The sequence below is a fragment of the Vombatus ursinus genome, unplaced genomic scaffold (assembly GCF_900497805.2).
Source record: "Vombatus ursinus unplaced genomic scaffold, bare-nosed wombat genome assembly UNPS02004184.1, whole genome shotgun sequence".
NCBI classification, from domain to species: Eukaryota; Metazoa; Chordata; class Mammalia; order Diprotodontia; family Vombatidae; genus Vombatus; species Vombatus ursinus.
Window position 1 is genome coordinate 281,901 of NW_020943962.1, and position 14,228 is coordinate 296,128.

General features: G+C 49.9%; 1 protein-coding gene across 2 annotated transcripts in view; it reads right to left on the reverse strand.

The window, feature by feature from the left end:
* Nucleotides 1–573: 573 nt before the first annotated feature.
* LOC114053886 (apolipoprotein B-100-like) overlaps nt 574–14,228 on the reverse strand; it is a 41,492-nt gene continuing 27,837 nt past the window's right edge. For both annotated transcript variants that reach the window (XM_027877005.1, XM_027876997.1), the window contains exons 26-29: nt 6,232–13,713; nt 5,135–5,249; nt 4,636–4,819; nt 574–2,600 (exon numbers count right to left, since the gene is read on the reverse strand). In XM_027877005.1, coding sequence (XP_027732806.1) covers nt 1,020–2,600; nt 4,636–4,819; nt 5,135–5,249; nt 6,232–13,713 — 9,362 coding nt within the window. In that variant the 3' untranslated portion in view covers nt 574–1,019. The remainder of the gene's footprint in view (nt 2,601–4,635; nt 4,820–5,134; nt 5,250–6,231; nt 13,714–14,228) is intronic.

Below are 14,228 nucleotides of genomic sequence, written 5' to 3' on the forward strand. Positions count from 1 at the left end.
TTACTTTGGGAACTCATGGATAAGGACCATACAGGGGAAATGTTGGGTTAAGGTCTGGGTTGGAACAGAATGGTTGAAGGCCCTTTGGCCTCAGTGGAGATAACAATAAGGCCTAAGGGTGAAGGATGCTTTACAAAATGCTTTATCTTGGGGGGGGGGTGAGACACTATACTGACATTATTAAGTTGGGCACCCTGGGTTCTAGTCTGGGCTCTGGCTCTGGGCAAGGGTCTTCCTCTTACCTAGGGGCTTCAATTTTTTTTTATCTGGGAAAAGGAAGGTCTCTCTGGTCATCTCCAGTTCTGACTTAGAAGTTGGCACCAAGCTCCCATGAAGAGAGCGGCTTCTGGAGTTGGGAGGCTGACATGGGAGAAGGGGGTTTAGAGGGATACCCTCTAGCATTGCTGCTGACCTTGACACCATGGGGAGCCACGCCTGGCGGGGGCCACAGGCAGCAATCTTTCTAAAGCCAAGGTCAGAGCCAGTTACTCTCTTGCTCAAAATGTGCTGGTGCTCCCTAACGCCTCTCCTGGAGAGAGCTCTCGGTAGTTTATGAGAGACTGGTCACTCAGCTTAGGAAGATATAATAAATGATTTATTTATTTGTGTTTTCCAAGTCCAGCAAAATAACTCAGATTATAATTTTCATTCTCTCTTCCCCTCTTACAAAGCCATAGTTCCACAAAGTTCAGACACCCTGATTATCAGCACCTGTAACCATTCCAATCCCATATCCTTTAATTTTATGCCCTTGGATGAAGAGAGTTCTTTGTAAGGGGAAGGCTCACAGAATCCAAGCTCTCCCAGGGTGAGTGGCGCCATCTTTGAATGCACAACGAGAACACGATTTGCTTCTTCATCTGCTCAGCAATCAGCTGCCCAGTGAACTGGCCATTGGCAAGGGGCTGATCAGTAACTCTCTCCAGGTCTTCCTTGTTTTTGGAGCCCTCTCATGTACATCCTTGAAGATTTTCCCCAAGGACATCACCCTTTAGTTTGGGCTCTTTGGTGAAATAGTGCTAGTGAAAACGGTAGGGCACATTGATCATCAGCTGCCCTGGGTGGACTTGAACATAGGTGTTCAGCCTGCTGGCCGTCGCCCCCCGAAGGTTGTGCAGAAGCTCTGCCACGTACTTGAGGAGGGCGTGGCAGCCTTGGACAGAAAGGCTGATGAGCCTCACAGCCTTGTCAGTGGCCCACTGGAAAGCCTGAGAGAGCCCGTCAGAGGTACTTTGCAGCTGGACCAGGAACTGCTCGCGATGCTTGGCCGCCTTCCTCTTGGCTGCTGAGGCCCACTGGCTAATGCTTTCCTGGGCCACCATGGAGGCCTCATGGAGCCTTTCTTTTCCTTTTCTGTCAGCATCACGGAGGAGGTCGAGGTACTTCTGGACATCTGTGTTGGCAAGCCTTTCCACTTCATCTGTCAGTTTGGCAGCCCAGGTGAGAAAGCTCTCAAAGGTGTTAGAATGGAAATCCTTCAGGGCATCAATGATTTTCCTGGCCAAATTGATTAACTTGTCTTCAATTTCATAGTATTTCACTGTCCATCCAATGATGTTTGGATCAAAATATTCTTCCCGAAGAGTTTTGATACAGTTATGGAACTGGCTGAGTTTTCTAGAAATTTCCTGAAACTGGGTCAGAACAAATGAATTCAGATCCCTGAGATTTTCTCTCAGGTACCTAAGTACCCGTAGGATGAGATCAGAAAGGAGGCCAGCCCCGTCCAGGAATTCATTTTTGAGAGAGGCGAATGTCTTCTCCTTTAAAACTGTAATACTTTCTTCTATCTGTTGGAAAACGCGGTCAGCGAATGACTGCAGAGAAATCAGAATGTCTGAAAATTTGGCCGCCTGAAGCCCATTGAGTCCGTGTTGGACATTGTCGGAAAAACCCTCCAGACGCTCTCCAAGCTCCACAAGCCCCTTTTGGAGGTCCAGGAAGGCTGCCTTCTCATCCAGGTCCTTGACGTAGGAAATCAGCGCCTCTACAGCTTGATGGACTGTGGAGTAAGCCCGGGACAAGGCCTTCCCGGCCTCGCGCAGGACTGCGGAGCAGAGCTCGTCTCCCGAGTACCCACCGGCCTGCCCCGGCAGCTGGAATCGGTTGGCCTGCAGCAGCTCAATGCCAGAGTCCATCAGCAGCAGCGTTTTCTTGTGATATTCTTGCGTGAGTCCCAGGGCCCCGTCGAAGGCCTTGTTCTTGAGATCCCAGAAGTCGGCCTGTTCTGCCTGGTAGAGCCGCTGGGTGCCATCCTCCCACTGCTGGAACGTGCTGGCGGCCTTGCCGGCGGCCTGGCGCAGCCCCGACTCCGCCTCGTCTATCTGGTTCAGGGCTCCGTGATAAGCTTCGTCAGCTGTCTTCTGGAGGAGTTTCCGCAGCTTGCTGGAGGCGCTGCCGATGTCCAGGCCGGTCTGCTCCCGATGACACTTGTCCACGTAGAGGTAGAGGGTTTCTCCTGCCCGGTGCAAGGCGGCTCTCAGGGTCTGCACCAGCTCAGAGGCTGTCTCCTCGTTCCAGCTCATACTGAGCTGAAGAGCCTCAGGGCTCTGCTGTGACAGCACCATCTCCACTAGGGCCAGCTTCCTTTCAGGAGAGACCTGAGCAAAGCAAACAGGGCAAGAGGAGGGGCTCCTATTAACCAGACTGCCAATCACATTTCTGGCATTTCATTGTGGCTTCTGTTGGCATTTGCATGAGTCTCGATTTCTTTTTCAAACAGTTCTGTCTACCTCATTCCTCTTCATTATGGCCACCATTTATACACTTCATCTAGAAATCACAAGTTGCTGGTGCAGAGGGACCCTCATCACCTCCTTCCTGGCCCTCTCCTCTTCTCTGACTCTACCACCCCCTGGTGCAGACCCTCCTCTTCTCCTGCCTGGCCCCTCCTCAACTCTGACTCCACCCCCACCCTGGTGCAGACTCTCATTGCCTCACACCTGGACCATGGCAGTAGCTGCTGGTGGGTCTGCCTGCCTTGGGCAGACCTCTCCCCCTCCAGTCTATCCTTCATTCAGCCACCAAAGGGAATTTCCTAAGGTACAGGCCTGACCATGTCACCCCTACTCTTCACTGAGTCCCAGTGGCTCCTTCTGGCCTCCCGGAACAGACAAAAGTCTCTTCTTGGCTTTGAACCCCCTTCACCACCTACCCCTTCCCCTCTTTCCCGGCTTCTTCCCTTTGGCTTCCCAATATCTCTACAATTCTGGGCTGCCTCCCATGTGAGGGCCCACCTCTCTTCCCTGGCCCTCTCCTTCCTCTCCTCCACTTCCCAGAATTCCCGACTCCTTCTGGAGTCAGCACAAACAGCCCTGTGGCCAGCAGCCCTTCCTGGCCTCCACAGTCGCCAGTGTCCTCCCTCTCAAAACGATTTTTTATTTATACTGTGTGTACTTATCTAGGGACCTAAGTAGAAAATAAGCCCTGTTTCCTTTTCTGTCTTTCTATCTCTGGCACCTGCCCAAGGCCTGGAACATAACAGGTACATAATGAATGCATGCTGATGGATTGTGGGATGGATTCGAAGCCTGGACTACTCTGAGAACTTGGCTGTTAATTTCCTCCCCAAACTCTGCTCTGCAAAGAAGAAGGACATAGATGTAGTTGAGGCGGCAGATGCTTGAGTTCACTCATCTGGCCCAGCACGTCTTGGGATGAATGAGATAGCATGCCTCTGCCAGGACCCCACGGTAAGTCAGTCACCAACGTGGGATGGAAGCTCAGGCCCCTGACTCTCCATCCCGCCTCATTCCCCATAACAGGCCTGGCATACCTTTCATCTGCTGGGAGAGATGGCATCGGGGACCAGCTGAAGGCACCGGAGGAGGATATGACAGAGAGGAGAGACAAGCACACCTGCCCTGGGTCACTGGAGCTGAGACCCAGCCCAGGGAGGGGCCCTTCCCCCCCTCTTCCATTTAGGGCTTTTCTAAATAGAGGGAGGGACAAAGGACAGCTGGAAAAGGAGGGGGAAGGGAGGGCAGGAGGGAGTGGACAGAGTGGGGAAAGGGGAGCGACTCAGGAAGGAGAAGGGCCCTGTCCTGCCAAGGTTCTGATAAGCTTCAGAAAGCAACTGGTGATCAAGGGTCCAAGGACCTCTTTTCAGCCAATTCTTCCTGGCCCTATTTGGCAAGGGTGAGGGTGTCATGGCAAGAGTCAGGGGCGAGACTTAGAGGCCCTGGGTTCCAATGCTGAAGTGTTCCTTTACTAGCTATGAAACCTTAGCTCCCTTCCTGGCAGGCCTCGGTTTTCTCTTAAGTAAAACTGGGAAGGAAGGAGCTGGACTGATGACCTCTGGCACCACCTCCTCCTTTCCAGTCAGGTCAGAAATTGTCAATTCCCTGTTTGCCTCTGTTAGGAATGGGGCTTTGGAGACTGGAGCCCTCTGGGGAGGTCCTGCCCGTAACAGGCCTAGCTGGGGTAGCTTTCCAAGGAGGCATAAAGCCAAGCCGTCCTTGGCTTCTTCAGTAAAATAATGACTCCTGATGACAAAACAAATAAACCCGCCTCAGTTTCCAGAAAGCAGTGCTTTTGGGCTCCCAGACCCAAAAGCTCCTGGCCCTGTGGAACATTCCAGGGGCACACCGCCCACTCCTCGGCTCACTCTGCCTCTGCTATGCCAAGGGCCCTCACCGTGGGATGGTGGTATATCTTTCCTTGAAGAACCTGGGGGCTTCCCTGGAAATCCAGGCCCAGGGTGCCGATGGGTGGAGAGGAGATGGTCAGGGAGAAGTTGTTTCCATCTTGCTGGTAGTTCATGAGGACATTGGTGAATGTGGGGCTGGTGACTTTGAAGGTCTTGGTTTCCTCCAAGATTCTGAAAAGTAATGGCCTGTCCTCAGCCATTTAGGGTGTTGAGAGCCGACCCACTCCCCTCTGTTCTGCCAGGGCTCAGCTCAGCAGCTCCCCCGCCCCAGGACATAGACGCAGCTGAGGCGGCAGACGCTCGAGTTCATCTGGCCCAGCACCTCCTGGGATAAATGAGGAGACATGACTCTGCAGGACCCCAGTGTATGGGGGCCATGCCCCGAGCCCCAACCCGGAAGTGCCTGGTACCTCCTTTGGATTGACGTGCTCTGCGTTTACTGAACCGAATCCCGGCTCCCTCTTCTCCACAAGAGGCCATACTTACTTGAGACCTTGAACCTTAAGTAGGTCTTCATATTCCGCGCGCAGTTCCCTGTGGGAGAACCTGCCCGACATCTTCCCCACCAAGACGTTGTCTTCAAAGGCGTATGTGGCCCCATCTGTGGGAGAGAGATTGTGTGGGTTGCCAAGTTAGCAAGGGAGACTCCTGAATGTGCGCAGACCCAACAGGTGTAAGAATTCAGCCGGGGGCACCCCATGGCGCAGACTGCTGGGCCGGGAGTCACAAAGACCTGTGTTCAAACCCAGCCTCACATACTTGCTGGCTCTGACCCCCTTCACTTTTGTCTGCCAGCTTCCTCAGCTGTAAAATAAGAATCATTACCTCCTTCCCAAAGTGCTTGTGAGGTCCAAATGAGAAAAGATACGTAAAGTGCTTTGCAGATTTTAAAGCACTATGTACATGGTAGCTATTGATATCATTATTATTATCATTCTTCTGAATTTCCAACTTTTGACTTCACCACAATTTGGGAAAAATAAAAGATTGTTTATTTAAAAAAAAAAAAAGCTGCCACTTGAATATTTCTAGGCCTGGCCTGGGAAATGGTTTGTATGGATTCAATTCTTTCTGGGGAAAACCCTTGTAGGGCTGCCCACTGCCACACACACTCTGCCTCTGAAGAGGCACCACACCCCCTGAATGAGAGCTGTGTCTGAAGTGTCTGCACACGAGGAGAAGGCAGCCTCTCTTCACCAGTTCCTGCCATCGGGGGCGCATGAACAGCTGCTCTTTGTTTAATAAGCCAAGTGGTCCTTATCAAGGTCAATAAACCTAGGATCGTGTATGTGTATATATATATCTACATATACATATAATCATTCCATTGCAATTAGGCATGGGTGGAGGGTATGGGACAGACACTGTGCAAATCTCCATTGCACATAAACATCTAAGAGACGTTTATTATTACAAAAACCAACCTGTCCCAAAGGTTTCTTTTGCCTATGTGGTTTCTCAACAGGTTTGTGTCACGGACTTTCTTTAATTCTGAGGTGCTGCCACCTGTGTGCACACTCCCTTCCTGGCTTACCCTGTGGGGACCCCTAGCCCAGAGGAGAGAGAGTAAACCTTGTCCTTACAGTCGAGATCATACTGTAGCAGCTGCATCGTGCTGCTGCACGTGGCCTCGAGCGTCGTCTCCAAACGGTCTTCTTTCCTCTTCAGGTTGGCGCTCCAGGAGGTGTTGTACACTGGTGACGCTGCTTGGAAGTTTCCAGTCAGTGCTCCGAAGGAAGGCAGGAAGATTCCGGTGGGCAGCCAGAAGGTCAGAGTCGGGACACTGATGCTCTGCTCAGACATGGTGATGCTGGGCAAGTCAAAGTCTGCAATTTTGTTAGCTAACTCATTTAGATCCAGGATGGCCCCAGCAAGGGGAAGCTTTTTGGGAAGAGTGAATGAAGACAGTGTTACCTGGAACTCAGGCACAGTCACCCCAAAGAAGGGAAGTGTAGACCCTTCTGATGTAGAGTACTCTGTGGACACTTCCACTCTGGGGAATTTTACTTGGGGCAGTGATGGTAAACTGAGGGCAAATGGTGCCATGATGGTCTTCTTGGCTAATCTTATATAGCTGCTCTCAGGGCTGGATGCTGGTGTGACCAAAGACTTCAGTTCTGGTCCAGGGATGATGAATTCATCGGCCGTTTCTTTCACAGGGATAGAGAACTGGTAGCCAGTGGGGTTTTTGGTATAAAAAAGGGCACTGGAAATGTGGAGGTACTGTTTCCTGTCAGCACTGGTGGTCACATCCAGCTTCAAGATATCCCACAGGCTAGTGTCATAAACTGGCAGGAGAGCGTCTTTCAGGAAGGACATGTAGCCTTCTAAGGAGCTGGCCACGTCCAGACGGATTTCGGATGGGTCATTAGACAGCTGGATGTTGTGACTGAAGGATGCTGTCTGAATGTGGCCCTCGCCTTTCCAGCCGGCCCGCTGGTCCTTGAGGCTGGCAGTCAGGGTCACCACCTGGCCAAGGGAGGCCTTCTTGAAGAGATTACTAGGCTGGCTGACTTGCACCTGAATCACACTGGATGCTGTCCACGGGGCCAGCTCTAATGTCACTTTGCTGTTTTGCTCCCCACTTGTTGAAAACCCTCTCCTCAGCTGTAAATGGTTTTTCCCATTGTGTTCCCAGACAGTGTAGATGTGCCCAACAGAAGCTTCCCCGGCAAAGTTTTCCTTTGCCTCCACGTTCCAGATGCCATCTACTTTGGAGGTCCCTTCGAGCTTCATTGAAGAACGCATGCTCTTGGTGTCCAAGTAGGAGTTGGCCTCACTGGAGATGGCCCCAGAATACTTTTGGGAAAGGACTGAGCCACTCATGCTGCCTTTGGTGGCTGTCTCAATGGACAAATAAGGGATGAAGCTTTCCACAGTGAGCTGGTGGTCTATAGCCCCTTTGGCGCTGCTGTGCAACTGGGCAGAGGTAAAGTTGTACTTGAGCTTGATGATGGAAGAAATGATGGGCTTGGACTTCATGTTCCCGGAGAGCTCCTGCTGGAAATTTGCTCTCAGGACTGGGCACTGGACTTTGGCCGTGGTGGTCACAGAGGCTTCCATGTTCTTCTTGGTCAGGCTGATGGTACTGTCATGATTCCCCTCCACAAATTTGTTATTCAGGGAGAGAGCCGTGGCTAGCTTCAGGCCCCTTTTCCTGGTCAAACTAGTTGTCCCATCTAACTTATACTGTAAAGCGTCAATGACGGAGAAGGAAGATGACCTGAAATGAGCCACGATATCTGACTTATTGTACAGGCCCATATTTGTGCTCAGTGTGATAGCGCTTGACTTGAACGAAAAATCATAGGTGAGGTTGCCCATGGCTGGTATCAGGATGTGGTCGGACGGCCGAGGAATCTTGAAGTCTGGGAGGCTGAGCTTTTGGAGGCTCGCAGGCACATGGAGAACTGGGAACTCGAGGGATGGCAGGACAAGGGTGTAAGATGGCAAGGAGAAGCCAATGCCAGGGATGGTGAAAGCAGGGGTGCTTGTCTCCTTGGGCACCATGTAGCCAAATGCTGGCAACTCTGCCGTGAACGGACAGACCTCGATGTTGAGCACAGGGATGTAGTAGCCTGGAATCCTCAAAGTTCTAGGGAGCTTGTCGAGGGAGGCTTCCACTTTGTGCTTTTCAAACTTGACCTTCGTTTCATTGTATGACTTTGTTAGGAAATCCAGAGTCTTGTCTCTGCCTTTCTCAAAGTGCTGATGGAGAACGTTGATGTTTGGGCTGAGGGCATCATAGACCGCTCCGAGGGGGAACAGGATGGAATGGCTGTCTCTGTTCTTTTTGTACTGAGCGTTGACACTCAAGTCAAAGGACTGCTTGGTGGTCTTTAGGAAATCCTTCAAGCCTGTCCTTTCCCACAAGGAAAAGTCTCTCAACGGGGGAGTCGTGACCTTGGTGTAAGGCAGATTCATTTCAGGAATTGTGAGAGGAACATTTAAGAAATCCAGGTTGGCTTCCCCATTAATGCTCACGTGAGCTTCCAGGCTGTTCACATCGTTCCCTGCAGAGAAATTCTGGCTGTATCTGTACTGATTGAACCTGGCACCTGATTGCCAGCTGACTTGTTGCATGTCGCAGCTCAGGACCAGGGCATAGTTGTTGAGGAAATCAATCTTTCCAGTCAGCTTCAGGGGAAAGCTCACCTTCACGTTTCCTTCATTGTTCACTTCTGCACCAACCTCAAATGGCTGCACCACAAGGGACAGGGAATTTCTCAAGGTTCCAGTAACTCTCCCGTTTAAGTTAGCGTCGTGGGTCCCCATGAGCTCTGCCTTCATCTCTCCCAGCATCGCTGAGCCTCGAACCTTCAACACACTCTGGCCCACGTGCTGGGACTGAACTTCAGACTGGATTTCAAATTTGGCAAAATTGAGGAAGCCAGATTCAGAGGCCAGTTTTTGGTTCACTTTTACGTGTTTGCTGTTGATGGTATTGGATATGTCCAGTGAAGCTACTGGTCCTTCCACAGTGAATCTGAGTAGGGACTCATGTGTCCCCTCATCTGAGAAGTGGGGGAAGGCCCATTTCCATGACCCTGTCCCAGTGGAAGTAACTGCCACATGCTCCAGTACCAGCAGCATTCTCAGCTCATGGCGAAGGTCCATCTGGCTTGAAAAGTCTGCTTGAGGAAGGTTCAGTTTGTGAGAGTATTTTGTGTTGCTGTCCAAGGTCACCTGCTTCTCTAGCTTGAGAGACAGGCTGTTGCCCAACTCCATTGTATTCTTGTCCGTGTGGATGTTGGCCAGAGTGTTCACTTTGCCAAGGATGGAGGTTCCCAAAAACACCATCTCGCTGTCATGCTCTGCCTTTAGGTACTTGCTGGATAACTCTAGAGATTCCTTCAAAACCAACCTTTCCATTTCAGGGGCTGAGAAGTGTGCATCAGCTTGAAAAGTGAAATCCAGGAGGTCCACTGGGGATTGTCCTTGAGCAGCCACAGAAGCCAAAATCTCTGGGCTCCTTTCTGAGGTAGTTGTGTTTTCAATGAACCCACTGGCATCCAGGGTGAAAAGGGAAGATGTGATTTTTAAAGCAGCGGATACTTTGCCAAAGGTTGGGATGACAACTGTGTGGGGGATGCGGGGAAGCTGAAATTCTGGGATCTGAATATCAGGAACCTGAAATTCATTTAGGCTGAGCTTTGGAATGACAATTTCTGGGATGGTCACCTCTGGGAGATGGAAGTCTGGTAGGGTGAGTGCGGCGAGAAGTGTGTCTTTCACCTTCAAATCCTGCAAAGAGATTTCTGGCAGGGGCCACCGGAATTCACTCGACATGATCTGGTCAATGGTCCTAATGATCTTGAGTTTGATTTCTATGAGGTCAATTGTAAAGGATGGAACCACGAAGGTGTTGAGGATGGAAAATTCTGGGGTGGTAAACTGGGATGCAACCCTTATTTCTTTCAATTTCTTTATGTTGATCTGAGTAGAAGGAATCCTTAAGTCTGTCAAGGGAACCATGAAATCAGGAGTCCGGAAGGTGGCTTCTTGTAGAGCTCGGAGACTGACCTCAAAGGCAGGCAGGGTGCCAAGGGCTGTTTTGATCTCAGGGACAGTAAAGCCATGCTCTACGAGCCTTTTCACGCTCTCGGCCCAGTCTTTGACATGGTACTGCTCAGCAAAGTCAGTTAGCTCTTTGGCGATCAACATCCACCAGTCCCAGATGTAGGTGACGAGGGTGTTGTAAACCTGGCTGATGGTTTGTAGACCATGTTGGATTTCCCTCTGAATGTCCAGTTTGTATAATCGGTCTCGCGTGTCTTCAAGGATTTCTTGAAATCTCCCTTTAACGTCAATTACAGAAGCAGAGCTCATGACATCCCAGAACCAGTCGGCGATCACAGTAAGCTGGGTGTCTTTGATCTTGTCCAGGTAGTCGGCGAGCATGGCTCTGACCTCTGCGGCATACAATTTGGCGGCCTTGATTTTCTGTGGAAGCTCCAGAGCCTGGATTTCTTCGTTGATATTCTGGATCAGCTCACGGATTGTCTTGTTGGCTTCATCCACAAACTGGTTGTAATCAAAAGACCGCAGCGTCTTTACCAAGAGATCAAGGAATTTGTTCACTTCATCAATAAGTTGCTCAAATTTAGCTGTCTGGGCTTTCTTGACGGCCTTATCAACAAGAGTACGCAGTTTCTCAAAGTAGGCTTTGATTTCCATTTTTTTCAAGGAGTTGGTCAGTTTCTGAGTGGTTTCTTTCAGTTTGTATTGGTTGGCCAGTTGGACTAATTTGTCCAGTAGGGCCTGGACCCGTTTGTGTACTTCATACTTATGAGTGAGCTCATGGATTTTCACTCGAAAAGCATTGATCTTCTCAATCACCTCATAATCTTCTAAAAGATTCATGACAATCTCTTTGATACGCTCAACGATATTGTTTAATTCTTGGATTGGCAATGATGTTCTCAAGAATTCTATATACACTCTGACATCAATGTCCTCAACTCGTCCTTTCAGCCAATCAGCCCAGTACTGGAAATCAATATTCTGAATCTGCTGATTCAGCTGCTGCAGCTTCTCAAGGATCTGAGCTCGAAGCCAGACCATGAGGCGGATTTTATTTACATTGATTTTTTCAAGAAATTCATATACCTCTTGGATTGATCTCATTACATGATAATGGATTTTATAATTTTCCTCAAAAACCTTTAGTTTATTGATTAGTTCTATAATAGATTCTTTTAATTTATGTAGGTCATAATTATCTTTAATATACTGATCAAATTGTATCAAGTAAGTCTGTAACTGAGATACGATTTCATTGAGTCTGATTTTGGCATTAGCCAGTGAAATTTGCAGATCATCAACTGTTATCTTATGATTTTCCATAAAAGTGATTAGTTTCTCTTTTGCATTTATAACTTGTCCTTCAAAATTAAAGTGAACGAGAAGGTTGTTAACCAGGTGTGGGAGCTTATCTAAGGCCACTCGGTACTGCTTCACATAGTGGTCAATGTTGATGCTTTTCAGGTACCGCTGGAGGTCCTGGAGGGTGGCCAGAACGGCCCCTCGGACCTTCTCAAAATAAGCCGGCAGGCTCTCCAAGAATGGAAGGTTGATCACGTGAACATTCAAGTTCTTGTCATACTTGATGCTCCCAATCAGACTGAATTCCTGAGGCTTGTCAGTAGCGGTCCTCAAGTCAAATACGTCGATGACGTTAATGGGTTCATTGAACAAAGATGGCAGCTCGATGGGTGAGTCGAGCACAGTGAGGTCGGCTGCAGCCCCAGCCCTGAGCTCCATGCCTACTCTGTCCTTGGTGTTGTAGGCCTGGAGGTCATGGTTGTACTCATTTTTGTTGGCCAGGGCCTTGAGCTTCCAGGTACTGGACTGCTCAGCCGGAGTGAGCAGGGCGTTGACTTTGTGATCCAGTGTGGTCTCGATGCTCCTCTGGGACCGGAGCTGGTGTCCTGAAGATGCTTTGCAGTCATGGGAGAACGTGAGTGCCAGAGGCTCCGCTTTCAGCAGGAATTTGCTGTAGAGCTGACCCGTGTGCTTCCCGCCCAGGACCAGGTGTCCATTGCCGGTGGTGTGAGCGTCCACGGCCAGCACGAACGGCTCCATCATGGCGCGGAAGATGTTGCTGAAACGCAGGGACTCTGAGTTGTAGGCGGTGTTGATGTCGATGGAAGAAGCCAGCCCGGCGAGGTTGGCGCTGACGCGGTGGGTCAGCTCTGCGCCCCGCACCTTGCCCACAGCGTCCATTTTGTAACTCGCAGACAAGTTGGCGTATGTCAGGCTGTAGATGTGCTTGATTTCCTCTTTCCCATAGGTGCCTTTCACGTTGCCCCCCAGACTTAGCTTTAGAGGCTCCAGCCTCAACTTCCCCGTGTTGGCGAGATCCAGGGCGCCATACCTGAGGTTGTTGTTCAAGGTAGCTGAGAGGAAGTAAGGCTGAAGTTGGAGACTGAAGCTCTGTTGATACAGCTTGTTTTGGCTTAGTATGTTCTCCATTTCTGAGGTGAAATCCAAGGACCACCCAGCAATCACCAGGTTATTCACATGCTCCAGCTTGGTCTCTTTATAGGACCCCACCATGTCATTTGACAATGTCAGCCCCTCTTTGTTAATTCTGAAGTTGAAGATGTCTTTGCTGTCCGTGCCGAGAATCGTGGCCTGGTACACGCTTCCCAGGGCTACCTCTGTGAGAGCCGCCTTCCCGTCCAGAGTGTATTTGGCACTGTGTTCCTGGTAGCGTGCATGGGTGGTCACCTTCAAGGACGCTCCCAGAGGTCCCAGGGCAGCATTCAGCTCATTTTCAACCATCAGCGGAAGGATCTTGAGGTTGGTGGTGGCGCTGGTTGACACGCCATCTTGCCCAATCCTTACAGTCGCCTTGTGAGCTCCGCTGTTACTTTGATCTGTGCCCAGGAGGTCAGCATTTAATTCAAGGCCGCGGGAATTGAGGGACCCTGAGAGCAGGGTGAAGACCTTCAGGGCCTGGAAATCAACCTGGTACTCAGATCTGAGCAGAGCACTCTGCCGCGCCAAGGTCAGGTCCAGCTTGTGGGCAGCCACAAGGTCAGAGTACTTTCCGGTAGTATCTGATTTCAGAGTCAGTTGGCTGTTTTCATATGTCAAGGAAGCAGTGTTTTTTATACCGCCATCTTGCAGGTTGGAGACAGAGGTGACAGAGAGACTTCCATCCCCGTACCTGCCTATCACCTGGTTGGTGGCCTGGAAGAAGGAGGAGTCCAGCCTCAGATTGGACTCTCCACTGATCTGGCCTGTGCTGACATCTCTCTGGTAGGACAAGGCATATGTGCTCGTAGTGTGGAAGGAAGAAGCCCTGAGCTGACCATCTGCTTTGATTTCTTTGACATACAAGTGAAGCTTCCTCTTTGAATCGAAGTGGACTGAAAAGGACACCTGTGGCCCCAAGCCGCTGGAAGCATCAAGTGTTAGGAAACCTTTGGAAGCCGGATTATTCCCAAATTTTTCTACATGGCTGAGCTTGAGATTTGAATCCAGAAATTTGTGGTGCAGAGATCCATCACAGGATAAAGTAAACGTGTTCCCATGGTCATAAGTTGTTTCCCCGGATCCTAAGAGAAAAGAGAAATGCTATTGGTTAAATGAAGTAAGTACAATCTGATACAGGGCAGTTAGGTAGCGGAGTGGATAGAGCACTGGACCTGGAGTCAGGAAGACCTGAATTCAAATCCAGACTCAGACAGTTACTAGCCGGGTATCACTGGGCCAGTCACTTCACCCTGTTTGCCTCAGTTTCCTCATCTATAAAATGAACTGGAGAAGAAAATGGCAAACCATTCTAGTATCAAATCTGGCCTCAGACACTTACTAGCTGTGTGACTTTGGCCAAGTCACTTAATCTTGTTTGCCTCAGTTCCTCAGTCTGTAAAATGAGCTAGAGAAGGAAATGGCAAACCCCTCTAGTACTTTTGTGAAGAAAACCCCAAATGGAGTCACGGAGAGTCAGACATGACTGAAATGACTGAAAAACAGCAATGAACAATCTGACCAAACCTTTGTTAAAACTTTCCAGTAAGATAGTAATGCCCGATTTATCCAGAGATCAGTCTGCTAGCAGCCTCAATCA